Source organism: Cariama cristata, unplaced genomic scaffold (genome assembly GCF_000690535.1).
Source record: "Cariama cristata isolate BGI_N322 unplaced genomic scaffold, ASM69053v1 scaffold4087, whole genome shotgun sequence".
NCBI lineage: Eukaryota > Metazoa > Chordata > Aves > Cariamiformes > Cariamidae > Cariama > Cariama cristata.
Window position 1 is genome coordinate 14,760 of NW_009628240.1, and position 12,454 is coordinate 27,213.

At 37.9% G+C, this 12,454-nt stretch overlaps 1 protein-coding gene across 1 annotated transcript; it reads left to right on the top strand.

The window, feature by feature from the left end:
- Positions 1 to 2,868: 2,868 nt before the first annotated feature.
- On the top strand, positions 2,869 to 3,504 carry LOC104165158 (protein Wnt-7a; the record flags this gene model as incomplete). The annotated part of the gene is made up of 1 exon (XM_009704721.1): positions 2,869 to 3,504. A coding segment is annotated over one exon (519 nt), but the record flags the coding sequence as incomplete, so codon positions are not given.
- Between the last annotated feature and the right edge of the window lie 8,950 nt (positions 3,505 to 12,454).

Sequence of the window (12,454 nt, forward strand, 5' to 3'; positions counted from 1 at the left end):
CTAGTATTGCTCAAACTTCTCACGTTCAGACAAAACCAGACCTTTTTATCCTAACCACTCATGCCCAGCCTTAGCTGAGACCAGAAAAGCAGAAGCCCATTCTGGTTGGCATTGTGTCACGTGGTGCAGGAGACCAACACTTGACATGAGGCTGCTCGGCTGCTGAACTGCTCCAGCTGCTTGCTCAGCTCTTTCCAGTGGAACTACTCATTCTCTTAGAGATTGCTTGTTGTAAATGGGATGTTAATGAAATAAACCAAAAGGCAATTTAAGCTATTTTACTACACTTCAGGAAAAAAGCCCTACTTGGATAGATGACACATGATGTATTTTGTATTAATGTTTCAAGTCAATTTGGTGGATCCTGATGGCAGGCAAGTTAGAATTATTTTTTTTAAAATTTGAACATCATACCAGGATATAAGGCCAATCACCTGAACAAGAGCAGTGATTGAATTAGGGCTCAGAAATGTATCCCTGGCTAGTTTCAAATTTTAAAGAGAGCTTTTAAAAAAGTACAAATGAGGCTAAAAGAATTTATGTTATTTTTCCGGTTTCTGTGCTATAACTCCTTTTACGTCTCCTCATCTATCTTGTAAGTGTACTACCTTATGAATGAGTGAGCAATAAAAGAAGTATGCAGTGGTTGAGAGAGAAACTCAAGATAACAAGATAATGCAAAACGTAAGCCAAAGCTTGAGCAGAACTGCAAGTTAAGATGTAGATCTGAATATAAAAGTTTCTCACATCTGAGATTTAAGGCAGTCATTAGATAGTTTGCATGAAAAACTAGTTTAAAAACAGTAGCACAAAATGTGAAGTAATTTATGCTAAGTTCACATCTGTCAAATTCTTGGACCTATACTTTCTAGGGGTTTTAATCTTGTCTTCAGACTGCATTTGCTGACACTTCATTCATAGACTAAAATAAAAATAAAGCTATTTTAATGCCTTTGAAATCCCCATCTTCATTGAAAAGGGGCAGAGGAAGAATAATGAGTAAAGAAGGAGCTACAAACTATCCTAAGATTAGGCAATAGCAGTTACTGTGCCTAGGTGTCATGGGAACAGCCTCAAGACCAAAAGGTATGAGAATAATAAGTCACTACATGCAGTCTTTAAATTACTTGCTTTAAGGCTGCCAAGAACAAGACAGAGCTATGTTTGCCAGTGTTAGTGCACTACTTATGATCTGTTGGCTGCACAACTTAAGATGTGCTCTTTCTCCTTGCCACCCCCAGTTCATGCTGAGATTTTAGACTTGAAGTCCCAGCACACATGTCTAGCCTTTGAGCTGGACTTGGCTCCTTCAGTGCAGGCTGCCATTTTCAGCAGCAGCCAGTGACTGTGTCTGCATGGTAAGTTTTCCAGAAATCCAAAACTGAAGGGGGGGTGTGTGGGTATAACAAAGGGTTAGTGCAAATTTCCATGTCACTGACCTCCCTCCAGCCTTCTAGGCTGCCCAGGTTTGGAGCTGCATGGATCAGCTGGGGTTTCTCAGGGGAAAAACTATGTGGCCACTCCCTGAACCCAGATAATCCCGCTGGCTGGGCTTTCAACTGCTGGTATCTGTCAGGTTAGGCAGAATTTAATCATCAAAATTATTACAGTTTTTTTCAAGCAAAGACCACTGGGAAATTAATTGCTGGAATTAGGTATGTTTTCTAGCATTAACCCAATGTAGCTGCTAAGTGAGGTCAGTTATAGGGCTCAGGACAGACAGCAGGGACTAAGCTGGTCTCCAGTTTTATTTGGCAAAGACTGAGTTGGTAAACAAACAGCACGAGGGAGAAGATAAAAGGATAAAGTTTCAAGGGATGTGAAGGTTGAAGAGAAGTTGAAGCTTTTTATCTTCAAAAGGAAAGTAGTGGCAACTCAGGCATAAGCATGACAGACTCCTACAAAGAAGACAACATGAGGCAGTTTGGAGGAAGCCATGATGTTGAGGTGTTTGAGATGCTTTTACAGTATTAAGGAGGTAGAAATTTTTTAACAACAATTGATGACAAAACATGAAACTGATTCCTCATCTTTACTCTTACCCTTTATGCTCTAAGACAGACCTAGTTTTCTTGCAAAGCAACTGGGGCATTTTGTATACTCCATTATCGATGCAAGAGGAGGCAAAATATTTCAAACCCTCCAGAAAGTGTGAAGAACTTGACTATAGTATATTAAAATAATACTTTGATTTCCAAACAGAAGCATTAACTTGCAACATTTAGAACAGCAGATGCCCATATGAATAAATGATCATCTGCTCTACACTGTTGATTAATGTGAGACCAACAGGTGTATAAGCATTGATAGAGTTTATCTGCTTGTTCATATCTTGCACCGGTTTATGTCATTTTCTGGTGCAAGAACTGAAATGCAGTTTATTTGTGAACTCTGTTTACAAAAATCAAGGTCTAGTACCTATTGTTGAACCTTCAAAACATTTTGCATGTGGCATTTCATGTACAGGTGTGATTTTCTGCCAGTTCCTAATTTCACTGCCATATGCCAAAAATTGCAACAACAGACAAATCTGAAGCACTGTACAATCATATTGCAAATGAAAGTGGAGAAAAGCTGTGGTTAAGGAGGGTCTCATTTTACCTTTGGTCTGTGGGCTGTGAAATTAGGTAGTGTTATCTCCTCTGTTTAACTTGAAATGCAAATGGGGAATCAGCTTTGCAGGCAGAACTCAGTTGACACTGATGAGCACTTACCACCTGGGACAACAGTGTCACTAGGCAAACAAAACCCACAGCTTTGGTGGGAGTGTGGCCTGTGTCTGGTGGCAGCTCATGCTGGAGAACAAACCCATATACGACTGTCATTCAATATGCGTCAAACCATCCTGTTTTTTTGAAGAGACTCTAGCTTGTATTAATGCATCATTCTTTGTTGTTCCAAATACAGATTCTGGAAGAAAACATGAAGTTAGAGTGCAAGTGCCATGGGGTCTCGGGATCCTGTACCACTAAAACATGCTGGACAACTCTGCCTAAATTCCGGGAGCTGGGCTACATCCTTAAGGACAAATACAATGAAGCCGTTCAAGTTGAACCAGTGAGAGCAAGTCGTAACAAACGTCCAACCTTCCTCAAAATAAAGAAGCCACTTTCCTATCGCAAACCCATGGATACAGATCTAGTGTACATAGAAAAATCTCCCAATTATTGTGAAGAAGACCCTGTCACTGGCAGCGTGGGAACACAGGGAAGGATGTGCAACAAAACAGCCCAGCAGTCCAATGGCTGCGATCTAATGTGCTGTGGTCGAGGTTACAATACACACCAGTACTCCAGAGTGTGGCAATGCAACTGCAAATTTCATTGGTGCTGCTATGTTAAATGCAACACATGCAGTGAAAGAACAGAAGTATATACCTGTAAGTGAGTACATGGCGGGACAGGCTGACATGTCCCTGGCCATGAATACATTTGCACATGCACTCAACATACCTACGCAAGACTGTAGGAAAGACCTGCTGTCCCAGAAGAAATGCGAATGAATGGAGCCCTCTCTTTTCTTCTCATGTTTCATTGCTTATGTGGATACACATTTGAGACTGTTATGAAAGTCAGCCAAGAAACAAAACCAAACAAACCCTGCCCTGAGCCACCTGACACACAAAACAGAGAGAAAAAGATCATCTCAGTTAATCTGCACTTCTAAAGCAAGAAGCTTTGACTACCTTGTGAAAAGCAAAATCAGAGAAGTCAGAGAAAAATCTCGGAGTGTGGCAACTAACTCTCGGTTTGGAAAAATGGTGGTCAAAACCTTCAGTGTATAAGGAGTGGGGAGGTGTAGCGGAGAAATCCTCAAAAAAGGGCTTTGCACAGGATAGGATGGACAGTGCCCCATTGTGAATTGCCCATGTCAGCGTGCGGATGACACAGATTTAGGCTTCCACACTTGTGAAAATCTTCTGCTGGTCTTGCCCATCTTTTCACTTCATATCATTTACTACAGCGAATAGAACTGTTGAAGTTTTCTGTAGACACTGCTTTATCTGCCTTTTTCGTGTGTGTGTGCTGCAGATTTTAGCACAGGGATTTGGGACATTTGGGCATAATAATAGCAATATTTAACAATTTATTCAGATAAAACTAATATTAATTTATTTAATTAAAAAGAACTCTACCAACATTTTTGGAACTATTCTGCAATTAAAGTAGGTAGCTGGCTTTCTTTGTGGAATAATTTTGTAGAAACAGCAAGGAAAAACTGGAGCTGTATATATAATTCTTAACTAGGATATTTGTATTAGTTGGACTTGCAGGATGTGTTCTACAGTACTAGATGTTAAAGTACAAAAGTTGGCATCTTTATATATATGTACATATAGAAACACACACTGTTGTTTTTGGGGTCTTGTTTGTTTGTTTGCCTTCTGTTTGCTGCTAGTTGTCTGGAACAAAAGTCAAGTGGTAGGGGTTACAAATCTTTACCAGTTTTGTTTTTTTGGTTTTGTGGTTTGTTTTTGGTTTTGTTTTTGGTTTTGTTTTGTTTTTTTTTTTTCCCTTCAATTAAAGAGAGAAGCATTAATAAAATCCTGTTTGGAATATGTCTAAAAATAAGAAAATCCAGACAAATTTCCATGTTTTGGAAAAATCAACCATAGGATAAGAGAGTATATTTTGTAAGAGACTATTTTTATATAAATATTTTATTTATACTATATCTGCTTGTTCAACCTGTACTTTTTCTCAAAACAGGCATACAATTTGTAATTCTTAGGCTATTTAACAGAGGAAGGGTAATTAGTTTGTGGACACAACAGCAGCAAGATGGATACATTCAACTGCAATTGGTGGATGTGTCAGAAAGCAGAATGAACTTTCTCTCCGGATGTGTGTACAAACTGGCTCTTTTCCTGCAGCTCAATTTGCAGAATATGCAAAATAAGAACAGGGTATGTAGCATCAATTTTGTCACATGGCTTGAATTCATGATTGGTATTAACTGGATGCTCATTTATCCCATTCAAGAAAAAAAAAGTCCGAATTAGCTTCCCACATGCATCAGTCATTAAACTGTGGTGTTATGACTAGCAAATGTGCTGTGTGTGCTGTCAGTTAAACCTCTATATTGTGTTACTGTCAAATTTGATTTTAATCAGTGGAAGACTGTAGACTATGACTGTAAAAACTAGCATGATACACATCGTCTGATTCTCATAGATAGGATACAAAGCTCACTTTTTGTCCAACTCTTTTTGGCATTTACATTATTCTTTCCCCCCTAAAAGGCCCGAGCTCAGAAATCCAGAAAAACATCTAGGCAAAATTAAAGACTACTCACTTGTTTTTTCAGAGCCGAGCTAAGCCATTTTGCATTCCCTTTATGGTATTTCCTTTTTATCACTGCTAATTTCTTCAGATATTTGAGTGGAAATATTTATCTGATTTTAGAATCATTCTGTTCTTCCTGCTTGACTCATTTGTGACTGAGAAAAAAATAATCTAATTTTAATTTTGTTTTTCATTGGGTAACAAACATGGCCCAGCGCTGCCAACAACATTGCACGTTCTGTCTGGGACAGACCAGATTATTCCCTACTTCCAGACTACAGGATCTCATGCCTTTAATGAGGCTAAGAGGGGCATCAGTAATGGAAACAAATCACCATCCAGCACGCAGTGCATTTCACCACCTCCTGTTGATAACAGCAAGTGTTACAAGGAGTAGATGATACAGATATATCTTTGTGTCCATTGACTCTTCTGAGGCAAAACTCCCACCTCGGACTGCAAAAACAAAGAAAGTTTTCTGAGAAAGTAAACAGAAGTATCACAAAAGATGTTGCAAAGTTTCAGTATAACAACCTAACCTTTTAGAACTTGTCTGAATGGTAGTATTTTTCTTTTAAACTCACTTCTTATGTATACATTATTTATGTAAGAACACAAGCCCATGCAGTACCTGATCCTAGCAATGTATAATTAGGGTTAAATATACAGTTCCTTTGCAGACCTGCCACTTAACATGAAATAGAGTTTTTATGCAATCCAGACACCAGCACAGGATATCAAAATAAAATTATTAATATAATTTACTTTCAAACTTATGACTTGTCAATGTAAAGCAATATAAAAGCAATTTTTGGGGGTAATTGAGTCACTTCTTTTAGTTCTTCTAAATTCCACATATCAAGAATTGATAGCACAAAATGCAATGAAGTACATACAGTATGGATGTTAATTACAACACTATATTATGGTTAAATAATTCAGGTCTAACATCTAATATTGGATTCTCCCTCCTCCAGTTTGTATTGGTTTTTTACTTAGTGGATACCATATAATACTTCACTGATTAGAATTATTTTACAAATTATTACTTTTGCAGCATGTTTTTACTTTAGAAAAGTAATCTGTAAAACTCCTGCTTCCTGTATATTTCAGTATGCAGTGATGTGCAATGTACAGCTAGCAGATTAATCACTGAAGGACAAATATCTTTAAACAGTTTTACTCACAATAATAACGAACTGGATGCACAGTGAAAAAAAATTTCCCTATATTTTACAATATTGCTGATGATCAGTGCGTTAATTGGAGAAAATGTCAATTTTTTTGATAACTAACAATCTGGGAACTATGAATTACAGAGCAAGGAAAACCAAACGCTGCATTCAACTAGAAAATATTTGGAAATTTGGCTGCATCATCTTAGATAGGAGAAATCTGGCCATGAGTCTGGAGTTAATTGGTCATTCGCTAAATGGGCTTGAATGGCATGAAGAATAAACAGGAGAAGGAAAAAGATTTACGATTTTGTAGATATCCCTCCCCCCCGACAACAGTTTGTTCTTTGTCCTCAGGGATACGAAAGCTCTGTTTTTACTTGGTGAAAACCACACAATGGGAGTGAAATGCACAAAACTACAGAACAATACTGCTCTCAAAAGAAAATACATCTTTTCATCTCTACTAACCAAGGGAAGTGTTGAATTGCTGTCTACATTAGCAACCTAGCTGAGGCTTTTAAAGAAAACATACATTCAAGAAGCCAGAAGAGTAAAAAGAGTAGGAAGCATAAGAGAACAAGCATAATTGCAAGTTGGGAAGCTATTGTTTATGCAATCTCACTTCCTCATTTCATAGCGGACCACTGATTCATGGAAATGAAGCAGTTCTGTCTTGGGATTCCTAAGCAAGTTTTAAGGATTTTACCTCTCGTCCTTCTTAAAAGGACAACTAACCTGAATACAGTTAGCTTGAATACTCGAAGAACCTACATAAAACATGAATCAGTTAGTGATTAAGTTTTCTTTGCCATGTATGCACAAACCTAATGGATATATGTCTTTCAAAAGTGATAATTAAACTGAAAACATCCTTAAAACATACTCTTAAGTGGGTCATTTGGTAAAGTTGTTGTAAGGGTACATAGTTACTTAGAAAAGAAAATAATGGACACATACCATATTACACAAGGCTCTTAATGAACTATCCTGTGGATTACAAAACTGTTTTTAACTGACCACACTTAGAAAACAATTTGTTGAATACAGAAGCATCACAGACTACAGTCAGAGTGCACATATTCAAATTAAGATTCAGCATAAATATTTCTGACAACATTTTTACATTTATCATTATAATAGATGTCAGGAAATATGCACTGTGAACATCCAAAATGAGTGTATTAACTAATACAGCCTCCTGCCCCCAACTTGTATACCCAAGAAGTTGACTGAACAAGAAGCTCTCCAACTCTGTTGCTGGTGGAAGGACTAAACTGCAGACTCAGTGACTGACATGCCTAGACAGGGCTGGCCAAATCTGGCAGACACTGTTGTTGTCAATCAACAACGGTACAGTTTGAGTCAGGCTAGAATGTTCCAAAACTGTCCAAAATTGAACCAAGTACACAAATTTTATCACACAGCAGAACTTCAGATGACGAAGCTTGTCTAGATTGCAAAACATTCTCCCTTAATTCATGGTTATCTTGAATACTTGTCACCATGGCAAGTGACCTAATTTGCTAACCCAATTCATGTTCTTCTGGTCAAAATCATGCCAATAATTCCTCAAAGCCGGGCATTTTAATATAAACAAAAATTAAGGGAATTCCTCCTCTGGAAAAAAACAATTAGTAACATATGATTAAGTCAAAATGATGAAGAGATGTACTTGGATCTAAAGCACTCCAGGTGTTTGAAGAAGGATACCAGAACTTTGTGATTCTCTTTTCCAGAGGTGATGCTGTAAAATTCTAAAGACTTCTTTTGATGCTTTGGAGTTTTATGAAATTACAGATTTTTCCATTTTCTTGTTATTACATATTCATAGATTCATCAATAGCACATATCATGTAATTTGCAACTGGGAGGTCAGAAACAAGTCCCAGAGAAATCTCACTTCTAAATGTAGCACAATATATTTACTACTGGTGCTCTGAGGTTCATATAATTCCTTACCTTGATCTTGTATTTTTGTTAGCAGAATTACTGCACCACGCTTTTGTTAGGAAAGACAACCGCTTTGTAAAGAGGTTTGATATCTCTGGGAGAAGATGAGATTATATTTACCTTAGGAATATATTTCCAGGATCGTGTGCGCACAAAAAAAACCAAAAATGAGGTAAAGAGGACGATATCAAAATTGCACCACTTACCTAACACACAGGCAAACTCTCTTAGCACAGAAAACTTAACCCTAGTTTTTGGGTTTCCTATGCCAGTTTGCATCCTTTCCCCATGACCCCAAAATACATGTATATATCATGCCAGATCCACAGCTGATTTTGTGGTTGCTGACACAAATAATTCACTAGCAGTACATCACCAACCCAATACTACCAGCACAGAAAACCCTGTGCACCTCTAATTTATAAGAATGCACAAGAGTTTTTCTTGGGAACAAGACATTATGCACAACTTTCTGTTATGCAGTGCTTCAGTTTCCCATTTTCACCAGCATGCCTGCCTGCAGCGTGTATGTGCTTGTTATTTTATTCTTTCCAAGCACTTGGAGTTTTAGTTCTCTACAAAGCATTTATAAGCTCTCTGATCCATTCCTATTCATTGATGGCTTGTGTCTTGATTTTTGGTCTGCATGTGGGGCTACGATACAATAGAGAGGACACTCAACACGAAAAAACATGCATCCTCTCACAGCGTACCTTTAATTTTTCAGACCAGTACAAGAAATATGGAATTACTCCAGTCATCTAATAAACCATAACCTCTTAACTCCCCTTTTCAATACTATCAAGAAAGCTGCACTGATGGTTTTTTAAAACAGAGTTAAAGAGAGTGGACCGGAAGCAGTGTTGTCTACTCAGCTGAACTTGCGTAAGAAATTGTAGCAAAAAACTGTAGACTGTGCTGAATTTTGTTCTTCATTAAGCAGACTCATCAATTTAAATGGGTATTCACATGAACTGTACCATAGAAAGTGCTTAATATTATCACTTAATCACAACTCTTTTCCAGTTACTAATTTTTCTTATTTTCTCAATGTTATTGAGCTTACTTCACTCACATGTTGTCAGCAAACACTGCTTTAACTATTAGTATTTTACAAATTGGTTTGGCAGATTCCCTCCTGGATCCTTTATGCCATTTCTCTTTTTATCCTGAAATCCTTTTATTATTTACAGAATAAAAGGCCATAAATGCCATAACACTTTTAGCAATTCAATGACAAAAAATCCCCCCATTAGGCAGGTTTCTGGTACTGTCCCAAGGGTTACATTTTGCTGTCACTTACTTTGACTCGTTCGCAGCTGTGGAGCATAGAGATTCTCCAAGTGATGGTAATAGTATCTTGAAGAAAAGTAATTTCTACCAAATTCCATCAGACTGCTTTTTAATATGGTCAGAGAAAAGCAGTTCATTAGACAAGAAGTAGTCTAACTAGGAGAGAGATAAAGAAACTTGAAAGATGAAGAAACTAATGGTCTATTACAGATAGAGTGCAGCCCAGAAATGCTGTGGAAAACAGAGGAAAAAACACATAAGGAGGAAAACCCCCAAAAAACTGAATGCATGGAAGGTACACTACAGAGTCTACCATGGAACACAGAAAAGGCTCGGCTAAATGGACAGATTTTAGCCAAAGCTAAGCCTGCCTAGTTCTTACACAGCTCCTAGTGCAATTTCATTTGGCTTAAGCCAAATCCAAACATCTGTTCCATTGAATCAGCAGAAATTTTGTGAGTCGTTTCTCTTTCCTAGTAATTTCTCTCCTAGCAATTTTTCTTTTGTACATGGGCCCACGGAAATATGTCCTATGGGCATCACATCTGTCCACATATAGCTTATTTTTTTAATTATTTGAATTTCATCTGAACTGTTTTAAACTAGAAGATACTAAATACCTTGAGAAAGAAGCTAATGAAGAAGGACAGAGAAGATACAGTACAGGTAGTAGTGTTAGAACATAATGCCGTCACACAGGACTGGAAGATACATAATTTATCACCAAAAAAAAAAAGTTTCTTCATATATTTAAAAGAAAAAAAAAGAGAACAATTCCTTTTGACCTTCTATAATGCTGTGGTGTCAGGTTATACAAATGTTCTGCTCTGAGCCTGGCCTCAGCCAGCCACTATTATCCCCATAAACAGACAGGAAATCAGGAGACACAAAGCACAAGAGGGTTGGCCAGTGGGCACAAAGGAAGTTTGTGAAAGAATTAGGACTACGGCCCAGATTTCCCAGCTTTTGCCATCCTGTTTTAAGGAGCTCAAGCAATGACTGATTTGCCTCCTTTTATAAAATACATATCCAGATTTTAGCGGTTTGTAAATGTATTCACTGCATGTAGTAGGTTCACTGAGTGTTCTGCGCTACTGAAGTGAGGAGACTCCTTCTCAACCTCATTAAATGCTAAGCACACAGTAATTAATATAGCCTCCACATTAAGTATGAGTCCACGCACCAGGGAAATCTTGGAAACCTGGTCTCATATTTTGTCTCCTTAAGTCAAATGATTAAGAAAGATGTGAGGAAAAGGAGGTAGCAGAGAGTAGGCTTTTTAAGTCAGAAGATGTGGGCAGCAGTTCTGCAGAGGGAACCAATAGCTCTGGCAAGCTGAAACTCAGCGCAAAGTCTGAAGGTCTCCATAAAGCAGGGGCAAGTTGCTGTGATGCTTCATCACTGAAAGCATATTAAAAAGTTAGCAAAATTCGAATGGAAAGTGCTTAATAGGACAGTGCTAAACTGTGCTGTATTTTCTGCCACCAAAAGAGGGGGACGTGAGGTGACTCACTCGGGTCAATGAGTTGTAACAACAAAGTATAAATTGTGAGAGTTAGAACAGAAGCTGAAAAAAAATAATAAATGGATTAAAGCCTTTCTGAGAAGTTAGGAAATTTATCTACTTCTGTCCGTCCTTTTGTACTCAGCTTGGGTACCAGTCAGAATAATTTTGATCCTTGCCCATCTTTAGTTGCAAGCCACATGAGCTGAATTCAGATGAAACAGTAAAGAAAAAAAAAACCTTCCCAGAACATATATTGTGTTTATTTAGGCCAGACCAGCTTGGACGAAAGTGCAAAATCAATCAAAGCCTAAAAGGAAGCTGGCAAACTGTCAGTGTCTCAGCACATCCTAGCTGCACTTCCTCCATGAGAAAGACAAAGGTGAGGGGCTGAGAAATTCATAGCTTTTATAACATAACTTTGGTTTATATAATAACAAGATGAGATAAGGTGATACACAGACCTTAATTAATGACTACACACCAAAGTTGTCATTTTGATGACTTGTTTGGGCAGGAGTGGTAGTGGCCGGGTGATAGATTATTCTCCCTTTATCCTACCACAATGACATTTGCTTTATTCACAGATCAGCCACCAGTTGCTACAACAACGCCAGTGTGCTTTAGAAAATGTTGTTGAGCTGCTGAGAGAATCTTGGCTACCCATTAGCAAAATGTTAACTATGCAAAACCAAATAGCGTTTGGTTTTGTTGTAGGAAAGAAGTCAATGCTCCGCAATAAGTAAGAATGTCAAAAAGAATTTACATTCAAAAAGTAGAGAAGGGGTTTAACCCATGATATCACCATGATTCAAAAATCCCCCTGGAATTCATTAGTGGGACATTAGGCCTGAAGAATAGAGAAAATAAATAATGAGTTTTAAAAAGAAAGAACAAATACACTTTCCTCTGAGCAGCTTGTTGTCTGCAGCATTTTAACATATCCGTTGCGCCTTCACTTTCCCTGTTCATTGTCTTAGAATTTTACACAGTAATCCTTTGTTAACAGGGTTTTATTTATTTTTATTTATTTCTTTTCTTCCCACTTAGCACTTTGAGGAGACAGTAGGTGCTGTTAAACCATGATAGGAAACTGATTTGGCTACCAATAAAACCCCTTGCTCCCACTTCAGTAGAACCTGAAAGAACCTCACACTCCATCATATTCCTTAGAAAGCCAATTATAGGAAAGCATTTGCAGGTATTTGTAGGGGGAATAGCTTTGTCCTCCAGCCAAAGAGCAC